At 39.5% G+C, this 13,775-nt stretch overlaps 1 protein-coding gene across 10 annotated transcripts in view; it reads right to left on the reverse strand.

The window, feature by feature from the left end:
• The window catches only part of astn1 (astrotactin 1), a 493,901-nt gene that overhangs the window by 69,954 nt on the left and 410,172 nt on the right, over window positions 1-13,775 (reverse strand). For all 10 annotated transcript variants that reach the window (XM_034105004.2, XM_034105002.2, XM_034104998.2 and 7 more), the window contains 3 exons: window positions 10,007-10,284; window positions 8,784-8,917; window positions 7,880-8,031 (listed from right to left, as the gene is read on the reverse strand). In XM_034105004.2, the coding sequence (XP_033960895.1) occupies window positions 7,880-8,031; window positions 8,784-8,917; window positions 10,007-10,284 (564 nt within the window). The remainder of the gene's footprint in view (window positions 1-7,879; window positions 8,032-8,783; window positions 8,918-10,006; window positions 10,285-13,775) is intronic.

Consider the following 13,775-nt stretch of genomic DNA (forward strand, 5'->3'; position numbering starts at 1 on the left):
GGTTTATTTGGAGCTTCGGCCAGAGGATTCACAAAACAAGTCAAAGAGTCAGAGGTTCTGACTTCACGGTAGAGTTGCCACGTCAATTCTGAAGAACTCTACCCCAGACCGGTGTATTTAGCTAGTTCAGAAAGAATCATCAACATGCTGCATAACAAGACAGAATCATAACACCTCTATCAGCTGACGCCGACAGGCAGGAACAGGGAGACAGAACACCGAGAGCACAGCAGCCAAGGCTACAGGTGCGTGTGCTCAGTCAGGACGGTATGAACTGACTCAAAGTTATGGGCCTTGGAAAATATTTCCCCAACACATAACAGATTATCGTAAAGTTTAGGATGGTTGAAGGCAGTAACTTATACACCATTAGAATCCTCAGGCGCACTATCAGACGAGACATGTATTGATCAAAATCTCTTGCGTGCTGATATATTTCCACAATAAAGCACAGTGAAAACACGTCCATGTGTTCTGATAGACTTCCCTTGTAAATACTCTATGGTGATGATTTTTCATCACACAAATACAGTTTGACCCTTGTTTAAATGCCTTTTGGAACTAAATAAAATATTTGATGAAAGGAAACAAGACGAATTGGGGAAAGAAAATGAAATAAAGAGGACATTTAAAAAGGCGCCAGCTGGATGAAGTAGAGAAGGAATGAGAAAGAGGTGGTCAGAAAAGGATTAACAAAGTAAGGATATAAGAATTTGAGGAGGAGAAAGGCAAGAAAGAGGAGGCGATGAGAGCAAAGATGAGGGAATGGTGAAGGAAAAGCAAAGCGAGGGGAATAGAGGCAGCCAGGGGGAGATCTGTGAAGGATTATACATCAGCTCAGCCTGATATTCCGAGATGACAGAAGACTGACAGCTGAATTCAAAACCACGTCATACAGCTGGGTTTTAAGATCTTTCCATATTTTCTGACCTCGCTCCTGTCTTTCTGTTTACTTCTCTATAGTGACAAATCCTCCCTCCTCTTCTCTCCTTGGTTGTCTTTTTCTCTCCTTCCCTCCCTTTTTTGTAACTCAACACAGCATCCAAGCCTGGCCACCTTTCGCCTGTGTGTTCACATCGGGGTGTAGTCGCCAAAGTAATCAATCATCTGCATACGTAGGAAGCTCCAGTCCTACAATATGTGTGTTTTTCTATTTTCCTTTAATGCAGCTCTGGATAACTTTTACTCAGTGTAATTAGAGCTCTGCCAGACAATTTCACACATCGGAGAGTCCATAAGGCTCCGAGGGGGAGCTGTTCAAAGTTTCAACAGCCAGAAATTGTGGAATGTGATCTTAGTAAACTGTGTTATCCTCTGACCTATGTGTTATCTTCTTGGTGTCTGGCGCATGTAAAGGAGGTGGTTCAAGTATATCTGCAAGCCATAACTTTCTCTGGATGCCCTTCTCGTAGCTCTGAAGGAAAAGTTGTGTTTGTTTGGATATAAATGCATCTCTCACAGTGGTTGAACATGATTTGTAATCCATCAGCAATCCTTTATTTGCATGCAGAGGGGTCACATCTGTGTCATCATCATCCTCCGCCTAAATGAGGAAACTTGTTTTCTTCTACAGCTAAACTTTGTGATTTAGGCCAAACTGTATATTTATCATTCACTTTAAGCGCTGGACAAAAAGGGAATACATCATTTCTTAAGTTTAGTACGCACTGCTGCCAGCATATACACTTTCCGACATTAACAAGATCTTCACCTTCAACCTCTAACTTTACTTTTGGACTGATTTATTATCGAGCCAAGTGCCAGTGATTGAGATGGAAGTGTACCATTTTTATTTTTTTTTATAAACTAGCTGTTTTTGCCTTCCTTGGAAAGATTAAGGGTGAAGTGGGAGACCATGGGAGAAAGAGAGATACTACGGCTACTAGAACCAAATTCAATCCAGGATGCAACAGTTAAAGGTGGGGTAGGTAGGTTTGAGAAACTGGCTCGAGATCGCTAGAATTTGAAAATACACAACCGGAGAAAATCTGCCACTTCCTTATAGAGCCCCTCCTCCAACACACACGAACGCGCACATGACCAATGAGGGCACGAGATAAGTTTGTGCCCCGATGGAAGGCTGACAGGCAGGTAGGCCATCCAATCTGGTTGTACTTTTTACAGTACTACGGCTTCCACAGATGACATTTTGTTATGGATTTTTTGTCAAAGCATTTAAGATATTCATTGCTATCGGGATGTTAAAAGCATTCCATGGAATATAACAAAAAGTGTATCTCGAGCCGGTTTCTGAAACTTACCTACCCCACCTTTAAGTGGAATTTGCAATAGTGTAACAATATTTATATTTAAGTCTTTATCAAGACTTAAATATAGTGACAAATGTATACAATTCCTTAGCTGGACTGAGAGTTAAGTGGCTTTTATCTTATTGTTTTGGTTTTGCAGTCTGCAAGTTAAATTGAGTCTTGTGGCTCTCATCTGCCATGATTCCATCTGAACAAAACAGGTCTATTCAATCTCTTCAATCAATCAATCAATCAATCAATCAATCAATCAATCAATCAAGCTGATTTATATAGCCCAATATCACACATTTTACATTTGTCTCAGTGGACTTTACAGTTTGTACAGAATATGAATACGATACGACACCCTCTGTCCTTGGACCCTCGCATGGGACAAGGAAACACTCTCAAAAGAACCCAACAGTTCATGGAAAAATTGAAGAAACCTCTGGGAGAGCAACAGAGGAGGGATACCTCTCCCAGGACGGGCAGACGTGCAATAGATGTTGTGCGTTAAGTAAATATATAATACATTTACAACATAAGCAGTCCAAATACTTGAAAATGAATGTTTCTTTGATGTGAAATAATTACTTGTACATTATATGCCCAGAACCAAACTAATGCTAATTTAGAAACATTTTGAACCCATTATCAACCTTCAGCTGCAGTGCACAGTATGCAGTATCCCCGGTTGACCTGTCTGGAAGGCCAAGCAGGCATGGAAAGTTATATCTATGAAGATATTTGTAACTGTAAAGCAACATATGTTTTTCACATATTCTATTTTGTGGCATATCAAAAACTCTTTTAGTAAGAACATAATGAGTATTGATGTTTGAAGACATTTGTTGACCGAGAAGAACCTCATATAAAACGTTTTTTTCCCATAAGAGTAGCTTTGATGTACTTCAACTCCTTCCAAAGTGAACTTGGAACATTGGATTCTCACGTAGTGCAACCAACAGCACACCAACACATATCCCCGAATGACCCCAAAGTCAAAACAGCTGCCCTGCACTTTGAGAGCCCTGATCTGATGTGGAGGTATTTTGCAACACTGGGTGGACTCCATTCATTGCCAGCATCAATGTGCTGCAGCAGGAAGGTACAGGACTTTAGTATTCATTGGACCAGATTCTAATCTCTCACGTACTGCATCTCACAATACTCCAGGCATAGCCCAGTATTATAAACTAATAGGAGTGACTGTGACCAACACTGTTTTATAAGATAGAAACACGTATATCTTTAGGCTTGACAGGCGCCATAGAGCCAGAGTTTTGTTTGTCCTTTGAGCTACCGTAGACATGGTAGTGCAATAAACAGTAGTGTAACTCATGAAATACCTGCTCCCCATTCATAGTTTCATTTGATTACATACTCATAAAAAAACACAGTTACGAATATTATATTTGGTTTCTGCAAACAAAATACTACACTGGTATTTACATACTTGCTGGCTTTATGTCAAAAGATATGGCATAACAAATACAGACATGAAGAGCATATTATATATAAAAAGGCATATTCACACCCCAAAACTGCTCAATTAGCTAAACTAAAGTAGTTGTTTACTCAGCTATTGTATTTCCCTAAGAGGAGAACGTACAAAATGGGGCTGAAGGCAACAAACAAGTATAGACTGATACATTCGTCCTCTGCTTCAACTCTGCGGTGATTAATTACATCTCCCCGGTACAAATGGTGTGTCAGAGAGTTTGTTTTGAAGCAATTAATGAAGTGAATGGGGTCTGTTTTCCACTGAGTATGGGACGTAATAACTGTGCCAACCTTTAGGGCTAGTGATTAGCTAAAGAACTGTCCGGACAATTTTCAAAAATGATCCTTGTGGAGCTGAGGGGATATTAGGACGTTGTGCAAGAAAGTAACCGCCATTAGTTTAATGAGGATGATGATTGACACCGTGGAAATGCACATCTTATTGTGCAACGGAACCGGTAAACTGGAAAAGATCAGCACAACAGAAACAAACCGGTAAGTGGAATATTCCTGTGCCCCATTTCCCTCGTTTGTTGCCCAGTACCAATGCAGATTTCCATGAAAACACTGCCATAACTTCCATGAGAATTACAGCATCTTGATAGATACAAGACCTTTTGCTGTAAGACTGTTTATCTGATTGGAATATGCCTCACTGTATCTGCTATATCAACCACTAACTAACAGAGAGACATCAGATGGTTATTTTAGAAGTAATGACTTCATATTTACTTGACATTGCAGTTGCTGTTTCACAAAGAAAAGATGTTGTTTCCCTTTGTCTGATCATGATTAACTCTTTCCAAAAGCTGTACACTTTGATGTAGAACCACAGTACTTTTTATTCGGTTTTATGATAAGACCTCTTTTTAAAAACGTTGTAAACATGATATCAAGGCACTGCAGCGCTAACATGCTCCCTCCACCACAGAAAGTCAGGCCGGACCCAAGAGCCTCCACTGATTTCATTTTCTCTGTTTATCGCTCCGACAGCACAGATTAGGGGATGGGACAAACATTTGTTTTGTTGGAAGATGGAGCACAGTGGTTAGGGCGAGCTGACAGAGATGATTTGTTCAAAGGGCACAGGAAGAAATTATGTTCCAGATTCCAATACAGAAGCTGAAAGGTCAGGTTTGCCATTAAAGCGATATTTCATTGTGACTCGCCGAAATGTTTCTCTGCATTTAGGTACAAGTCACTATAGTTCCGCTGATGAATGGTTCCATTTCTTTCTTGAACATAAGCCGACATTAAACCATCCAAAGTGGGTATCTGTCACTGGGCCTCAAATCTGGAAGGACCTCAAAAGCCCGCCAAAAAACAGTAAATGTATATCACTTTGGACAAATGAAAATACTACTAAAGCACTAAGAGCCTGTCGGTTTGTCATGAGGCCCTGACCTGAAGAGACTTGTTTGAAGATGATGAAGTGCTTCTACTTTCTTTTGTGTTTAAAGGTCACCTATTATACAAAATCTACTTTTTCATGCTACTTATAAATAAATATGTGCCCCGGAAAGTTTATAAAGATTATCTCTCTTTTTGTCCTGACCCATTTACATAAAAACCTGAAAATTAGCTAATCTAATTCTGGCCACTTTGTGATGTCACAATGATTTATTGGGTTGTGTAACCATTAGCCAATAACCAACCAAGGTAACACTTTCTCAGCTCATCACCTGGATCGCGTCCGATATTTAAATGTTGTAATATATATTTGATATAAAACTAAATAATATATTTTGATATAAAATGAAATATAATGGTTTCTTATTAGCTAATCTCAATTGTGGAATGTACTGTATGTTAGCACCTGGTGCTCGCACAACTTTAAACAAATTATTTGGTAACTTTATCAGTAAAATATTTTAACTAGATGCCCGTATTATATAATATTAAAATTCCATCTGATCATGGTTTTAACTGTTTCATGCCTTTGCATCCCCGACATATGAAATATACTTTACTGCTTACAATACAAGACGAGAGGGAGAGTGGCTCTTATTCCCTTATTGTGAGGAATTGCGGTATCTCCTTCTCCTTTTTTCTGTTTGTTTGTCTTTCTGTCTATCTGTCTTCCTGGCTGGGCGTGGTTGACCTACTTTCCGTTTTCCGCCAACTCACCTCCGCTCCTGTTTCTCATCGTCACTGATTACCACCACTCACCTGCTGCTGCTTAAAACTCTGGTTCAATCATCAGACTTCGCCAGTTCTTCGTATACTCACAGTGGTAAACTCCAGTTCCGGCTGACTAGATTTTCTATACTCTTCCTGTTGGATTTTTTCATTTGCTAATCTTGTTCTGTTTTGTGCCTGTTCCAGAAACTCCACATTCCATTCCGTCCTGCCTGCCACGTCCAGCCCAACCTCCGTCTCAGCCCTGCTCCACGTTCTCCCCACTCTGTTCAGAGTTTGCTTTGTCCCCTGCCTGGGTTTTTGTGGACTTATTGAATCCAGTCTTTTTGACACTTCACCTAAGTCTCCGTCCCAGTGTTCTTGCTTAGCGGGTTCAAGTTTTGTGTCTCTTTACGAGGAGCCTAACACTTATCTACAGAGTTCCAAACACAGCTCCATTGAAATGAGAGGTATATCGTTTTTTTTATATAAGTTTGAGGCTGGAACTTTAAAAAATCAGACGTTATGGTGCAAGTTTATTCTCCTAAGAGTATAAAATCCCGTAAAGCTGCTGAACCTATAGCTCATTCTCTCTATAATAACACGATTGAAGAAAATGCTCATCTGCTTTCCTCTCCCTTCTGAATATGCTGCATTGATTAATGATCCTCAGTGTTCTGACTAATGCAGTTTATTCTCTCATTAAGCTACAACAAACTTTGGTGCTCACAGGGAACTGTAACAGTCTGCATTATGGATTGGGTCATTAGTGCTCAAATAAACTGGCCCTGTTTTGCCAGCTTCCTCTCGTATATGTCCAGTTTAATAAGCTATGCTCTCCGTTATGGATGACAAAGCTACACACTCCTGCTGCTCCGGTGGCTGCATATATGATTTCCTGCTTTTAGTTAAAACATGAGCAAGAAAATCACTATTAACCTTAAAAAAAAAAAAAAAAGCTTTGAAAACAATAAAATCCAATGCTGTGTGAAACAAAGCAAGGTTTTTTACACTTTTTTGTTGACAAATGTTGTCAATTACTGTACAAAACTCACATATTTTTATATATATACACCGTACTGTCATTTACCAATTTGAAAAAAATAATAATTTTCATTCATTTATTTTTTCATTTTGTGAAAATCTGTTTCAGAAAATCAGTCTAACGAATGTATCAAAAACATTTTAAATAAATTATTCAGTTTTCCATTATTATCATTACTGGTGAACACCATCTTGTGGAGGCCTTCAAAACTACAACTGCATAAGGCCTATAACAAGAGATATAAAAAACAGGGCATGTATGTAAAGTTGTATTGAATATATTTGTTTAAGATGCCCCCTGGTAATGTTGAGCTAATGTATTGCTAACTTCTCTAGAAGTTTCCCAAATCACAGGGCTCACTCACTCTTATGATACTGACTTCCAATAGTTTCATGTGACAACAGCAACATAAGGGGGTTGATGCAATGAATGACAAAATATGTCCTTTTTCCAGGTGGCTGACTAGATAAAACAAATTAGGCGTATGTGGCCACATGGTGCTGACAAATTGGCGGGTTTATGGTTCAAGCCAGAATAAATAATGAACACTGGCCAGCAGCTGCCCATACAAATCGAGGCCAAGCGACTTACTCATTACCCATCTCAAAGTGGTACACAACCAAAACATCAACACTCCCACTTGCTGGTTCAGTGACAGTTGATGACAACAACAAAAAGACATATTTTTGCACTTTCTGCAAGCTGATGGTCAGGATTTGTATCTAAAACGCATAAGTGAAGACATCCGAATAGTTATATATATATGACTGATCTTTTTCACTAATCGAACTGGCATCAATGGTTACCTGGCAACATTACCCTTTCTCACAATTTTTCAACTGTGCCTTGTTTGTAGTCAACTGCCAAACCCATAATGTATGTAGTTATATGCGGACGTAGTTGTATGCGGACGTAATTGTATGCGGACGTAGTTGTATGCGGAGGTAGTTGTATGCAGACTTACCTGTCTCGACTTTGGAGTGATCCATCGTCTCCGTCACCTTCTCCTGGCTAATGAGGTAATCAACGATGCGCACGCCGATTGGTGGCTCAGTGTGGTTCCATTCCATGATGACCAATGAGCTGCTGGGCTCGTAGGTGTAGGACAGCTTCAGCCTGGCACAGGAATGACAGGTGCAGAACCACTGAGTGAAGCAAAAGTGGTCTAATCACAGAAATTAGGTGCTAACATTTTCCCTTGTGTTTTGCACAACCTAATAAAAACACATTCTGCAATGTCACAAACACTTCAGTTAACAGAACATAAAGCTATTGCACTCATTGACGTCTGACTTGGCTTACTGTAGAGCGGTGAAGTGAAGTATAACACTAGTGGTGAACCCCAATAATAATCATGATTAATCACATGTTTATATTACTTGTATTTTCGGGGGAAATAAAAATAAATACACGTGTGGAGCTCTAATAAAGAAACGTATGCAAAACTGGTAAGCGAAATCAGAGGTTTTTTTTACCGAATTAAGTCAAAAAAGAAATCTGACAAAGTGGCTTTTACAGAGAGCCACTGTGAATTATAAGAAGTAATCAATTGTGGGGGTTTACATGTTAACATTGACAGCTCCAATGAACATGCAGAGGTTAAAGCAGCTCATTTAATTGATTAGCACTCCCAATGCTGACAGGATAAATACATCAGCCACACTGAAATCATAGAAACATTATCACTCGATGAACCCCTGTACGTAGACAACGTACCCCCCCCGCATTCAGTATTATCACCATGGCTGTAATATTAGATCGTCTGTACACACATGGATCACAATGGCACATTACTTGACACCTTGAGATAGAGCTCTGCCAGTGAAATTATGGACGGTCTGTGTTTGAGAAATGTTAGAGTTACTTACAAAGGATGTGGCAGTGGGGCGCAGGTGGGGAGTCCGTCTGGGCCAAATGCGCTGGAATCACAGCGACACCAGTCATCGATGACATCACCTTTTCCCGAACACCACAGCATGCTCATCATCGCCTCCTGGAGAGACTACGAAGAGAGACACAAAAAGTGGAATCCCAGTTCAAATCAAATTGTAAAAAATGTTCAGAGCATTTATTATGGATTTCTTGTGGGTATATGAGTATTTCAACACATGTAACTAAACAATCTCTAAGTAAATACATGTATGTTAAAATGTCGTCCTGTTGTACATGAATGAATCTTCTTATTTGGGAGCATCACATTTCCCCCTGAAAAAGTCTTTGTATTGTTGTATGCAAAACTAATACATTTACGCCCCTTTGTATAATATTAAAATACTTTTTAAAGCCATAAGAAAGAAAACATTATTCAAAATGTTGCCGGTGCATTGTGTCTATACTAGCAGTAACACAACCAACAAACAGCCCTTTCCGATATCAGTATCAACACCCTGAGGTTCAGATGAAAGCCTGCCCCCCCCAGGAGCGTGGACAGCACCGTATCAACATCACTTCCTGCTAGATGAGCAGAAACTGTAACAACATAAGCTATCAATGGACTTAAATAAATCACAGCACAGTATGGCAGATTATGGCACTGCATGCTGCCAGCAGAGTAAGACATAATACTCAAAAAGGAAAGGACTTTCACTTTCTGTGACCTCTTCCATAATGAGGCATGGGGGTTTTGGCCATGAAGGGTCACCCAGACAGGCACAGAACACCTGTAGACTTACTGTGGCTACAAATTAAAAAATCCAAATGTTGAAATTATTAGCTACAAAGAAGGCAGTTTAGATGACGAAACATTCTGGGAAGGTTTTCAATCTAGGTGAACAAACAAAAGTTGCTGAAAGGCCGAAGACAAAACTGCTTCGATTATATCTTAATATAATGAAAAGTGTTTAACATATAATAATGTGCACAGAAATAATACATGAATACTCACAGCTAACAAAAAGGCTCTGTCAACTCAATATAGCAACCCTCTCTGATTTTAACTATGCCACGTAATGTTGTAGTCGACAATAAATGCTTCCTTTAATATTTCAGTTAAGGAGAAAGATAAAAGATGTCACATCAATTATTATATTGGATTATGTCTGACATGTTCAGGCATTAGACTGCCCCAGATTGTTAAGGATGAACACAGTACCTGGTAGGTCTCATTGTTGGACACCAGTTCATAGATGGGTGCAGCCTTGGTGATCTGCAGCAGGACGGGCTCAGACTGCTGCCTCCCCTGGGACGTCCTGGGGCTCATGTGGCAGAGGTGGCAGGAGCGTGGGCACTGGCCCTGGCTGTTGCAGTCCATGCGGACGCCGGCGGCCATGCGCTTTGCTCCTGTGTCCAGCAGGCTGGCGATGTAGGCGGGGTAGGTCAGCGTCCTCGGCTCTTTCTCGCGCTCTTCTGACTCCTCGGAAGGAGAGTTACCTGATAGACAGAAGGATAAGTTTAAATAAGATTATGTTGCTTCTGGCTAAAGATGGCTTCATAGATCAAATAAATGGGGATTTATTCAACTCATGTTGTTGCTGACTTAAGTGTAACAAAACACATCAGGTATGACATTAATTGGCGGATGCTTTAGTCCAAAATTACACCTAATCTTCCTATGAATGTCTGTTTTTGAGCCACGACAAAGGCTCAAATTTGGCCTGCAAGGCTTGTTTTTACAGTATAGTCAGCTGATTGCTTGAAATGCCTGTTAATACTGATAACGTTGTTGAACATTTGCATTGATAGTATTAATCAATACAATAACAAGTTTCTTTCATAATACCCACACACACATTTGCACACAACAACATTAATTTCAACATCAAAGGATCACGCTTGTAGTTGACATGTATGTAAGCAAATGTATAAAGGCAACTCAAACTAAATGAACCTATAACAAACAAAACTAAAACATCATGTTTAAAACTATGACAACAACGATGATGTCCATGTTCCAAGAGACTAGGGAGCAGAGAATCAAAAATAAAGCTTAACTGAGATTGTTCCCCTTCATTAGAATGATGGCAAACCAACAAAGCATTAATGTGTTCCCAAATGTCCCTTGTGGAGACTTCCGCACTTTTCTTTGGATACATAAGCAGGAACCAAAGCTACACACTACAAACAGTTTAATGTTCCCTGTAGCAAAGAAGGTGAATGGGAAGGCCTCTAATGAACTATGAAACATTTACTATTGCTTTTATGGGCTATTATTGACCTTCAGGATTTTTTTCCCTCTCACTTTATGGGACTTGATTTACACCCTAATATTTATTACAGTAAAATGATTTTGCTAAGAAAGGAATATTTCAGTGAAAGCTGAAATGTATACTTGACCAACATGCTTAGATGTGTATTGAGGTTAGAGACACTATGTTTGGGTCAAAGACCTTTGTCTGGCTCATGTTTCAGGTGAAAAGATTCTCTCCCTTTTTTTCCGGATCCATCTATTTGAAAACCTGTCTACAAAAGGAGCTGATCAGATTTAGGCAACTTTGTGATGTCACAACAGTTTTTTAGGCACTAACCAAACAAGGTAACACCGTCCCACCTTATCATCTGAATCTCCTCCCAGAGCAACATTGTGCTTTATTATATCAATCACTTCTCAGAGGGGCGTGGCCAGCAGCAGCTCATTTGCATTTAAAGGTACAGACACAGATAATCGACACTTTTGAACAGGGTTGAAACAGAGGGGTTTATGGCGTGCTACAATGATCTGTTTAGTGTTTCAAGCCAAACACTTCAGAGACATGTTTTGTGTATTTCTGATAATATATTGTTGAACAACTTTCGAGAAGCTTGAGAGCACGGAGAGAGGGAATGATGCTTAATGCAGCACTTTGATGCCATTTTTCTTTTTTAAGAGGAGGAATTTTTCCAATTACCATTTGGGGAGACTGCTTGGCTGTGAGAAAACAGAGGCAATTTAAAAGCTCAAGCACCAATTAGGGAATAGGCTTGTTGTGCGGGCTGCCTTTGATGGAATGCATCTCCAGTTTATGAACCATGGGCGAGAACAGGAGCTCAGGGACCGACACGTGTGCGGTATCAAGGCAATTCTTCTAAGAACAATGTAATATTCTTTTCACAACACTTTCAAAGTGATCTTCTGCACTTTACTTTTCTTTTTATCCAAGGAAACAAATGTATGATTCTGTGTTTCCTTTGTGTGTTTTGAGCTTTGTAAAAATAGCAATCGACCGAATAAAGGTCATTGTATTTATGTAAATTGGGATAAACATACAAATCCTCACTTAATACCCAAAACAAACTGCATTTCTCAGACACCCACATGCACACCCTCACTCAGCCTTTTTAATAACAAATAGTTTAGCACATACATTCCTGCATTTAAGAATTTAACAAAAACAATATTTCTGACTTTGATAATTAAAGAAAATAAGCAGAAACATGTGAGAGCCATGCAAAGAGTATTATACTATCTCCATCGATTACCATAATGATTGTTTTGAAAGGTAAACAAGTTGTGTGTGTGTGTGTGTGTGTGTGTGTGTATACTTGAGTGGAGGTGACGTGCCATTAAAAAGAGATTAAGAATCGTGGTGCTAAAATACCAATTGTCAGTGATTAACGCCTTGGTGATTATACCTCATAGCACACACATCTGAAATATACACACTCTAATTTGCACGACAGCCGTTTATTCTCAAAGATTTTCAAAAAACGCCAAGATGACCGATTTTCTGATATTTCCCTGTTTTCTCAGTTTTAAATCATATAAAACTGAAGATATTCAGGTTTTTGACTGACTATTTTCTGACATTCATTCGACAAAGGGTGATAATTAGTGTCAACCATATTTACACTCTGTAAAATTGTACAGATGGTGTCAGTTTGTGTTTGTTTGTACAACACAATTATAATTAGTTGAATTCATGTTAAAACCTCTGGGTTAGATGATCTTTATGATTCTATATTGGAGCACATATTGGCACACTACATCACTCCCTAAAGAAAAACATACACAACATAAAAAAAGCCAAGAAAACAAAGATACTCATTGTTCAGAAAATAAATCAGCAACACAGACCACTGGTTCCTTTGTGTTTCTGCAGATACAGGCCATGATGCACCTTGGCTCTTTATGTAAATTGACTATCACAGCAAACCAATGGGAGCAGGGGGGGCACATAACAACCCATAATGAACCACTAGTGCAAACAAAGACAAACAACTCCCGACCTAGAAAACATAAATCAGGTGTAGTGAATAGATGTCTCCTTTGATAACACGGTAGCCTCCAAAATAGTAATGGACTGGAAACCAAACATATATTTCCGTTTGCGAGTATCTTTACCAAAATCCCACAGAATACCAATATTCCAGGTGTTATAACATTGCACATTTGTAATCCTCTCGCTATTTGGGAGTCTATTTGCATGCCGGTGGTTGTTGTTTACGTCCTTGACGATGTAAGCATGCAGATCGAGGCCTTTTGATTGGGTCACACAAATCGACTGATAAGCCCTTACCGATCAGAGGAGTGTGAAGGTAAATGAGGTCTGATAGAGGGGGCGGGTCACGTAGACAGAGGGTGAACAATACAAACCGGTTCATCTCGACCCCTGGGTGGCATTGGTGTGTGCAAGCATAACATGTCTGAGTGGAGGCACTGTGAAGAAGATTAGGCTTCGAGACACGGCAGGCAAAAACATCGTTTTTCAAGTAGCCTACTGGTCAATTTTGAGATTTTGTGCTATTTTGATTCTATAACATGTTTTCTTTCAGGCTTTTGGAAGGAAAACATACACAATACACAAGTGTTTATTTTACTATAGTTTGTCTATTTGCGTCTGTAGATTTCTCCTAAATTCACAAAAAGTTAGCATTCTAACGTAACATAAAGTACCGCGGTCCGCGACCGCTGTGTGCACCATGTCAACAGAGATATCGTTGGAAAG

Source organism: Pseudochaenichthys georgianus, chromosome 17, assembly GCF_902827115.2.
Source record: "Pseudochaenichthys georgianus chromosome 17, fPseGeo1.2, whole genome shotgun sequence".
NCBI lineage: Eukaryota > Metazoa > Chordata > Actinopteri > Perciformes > Channichthyidae > Pseudochaenichthys > Pseudochaenichthys georgianus.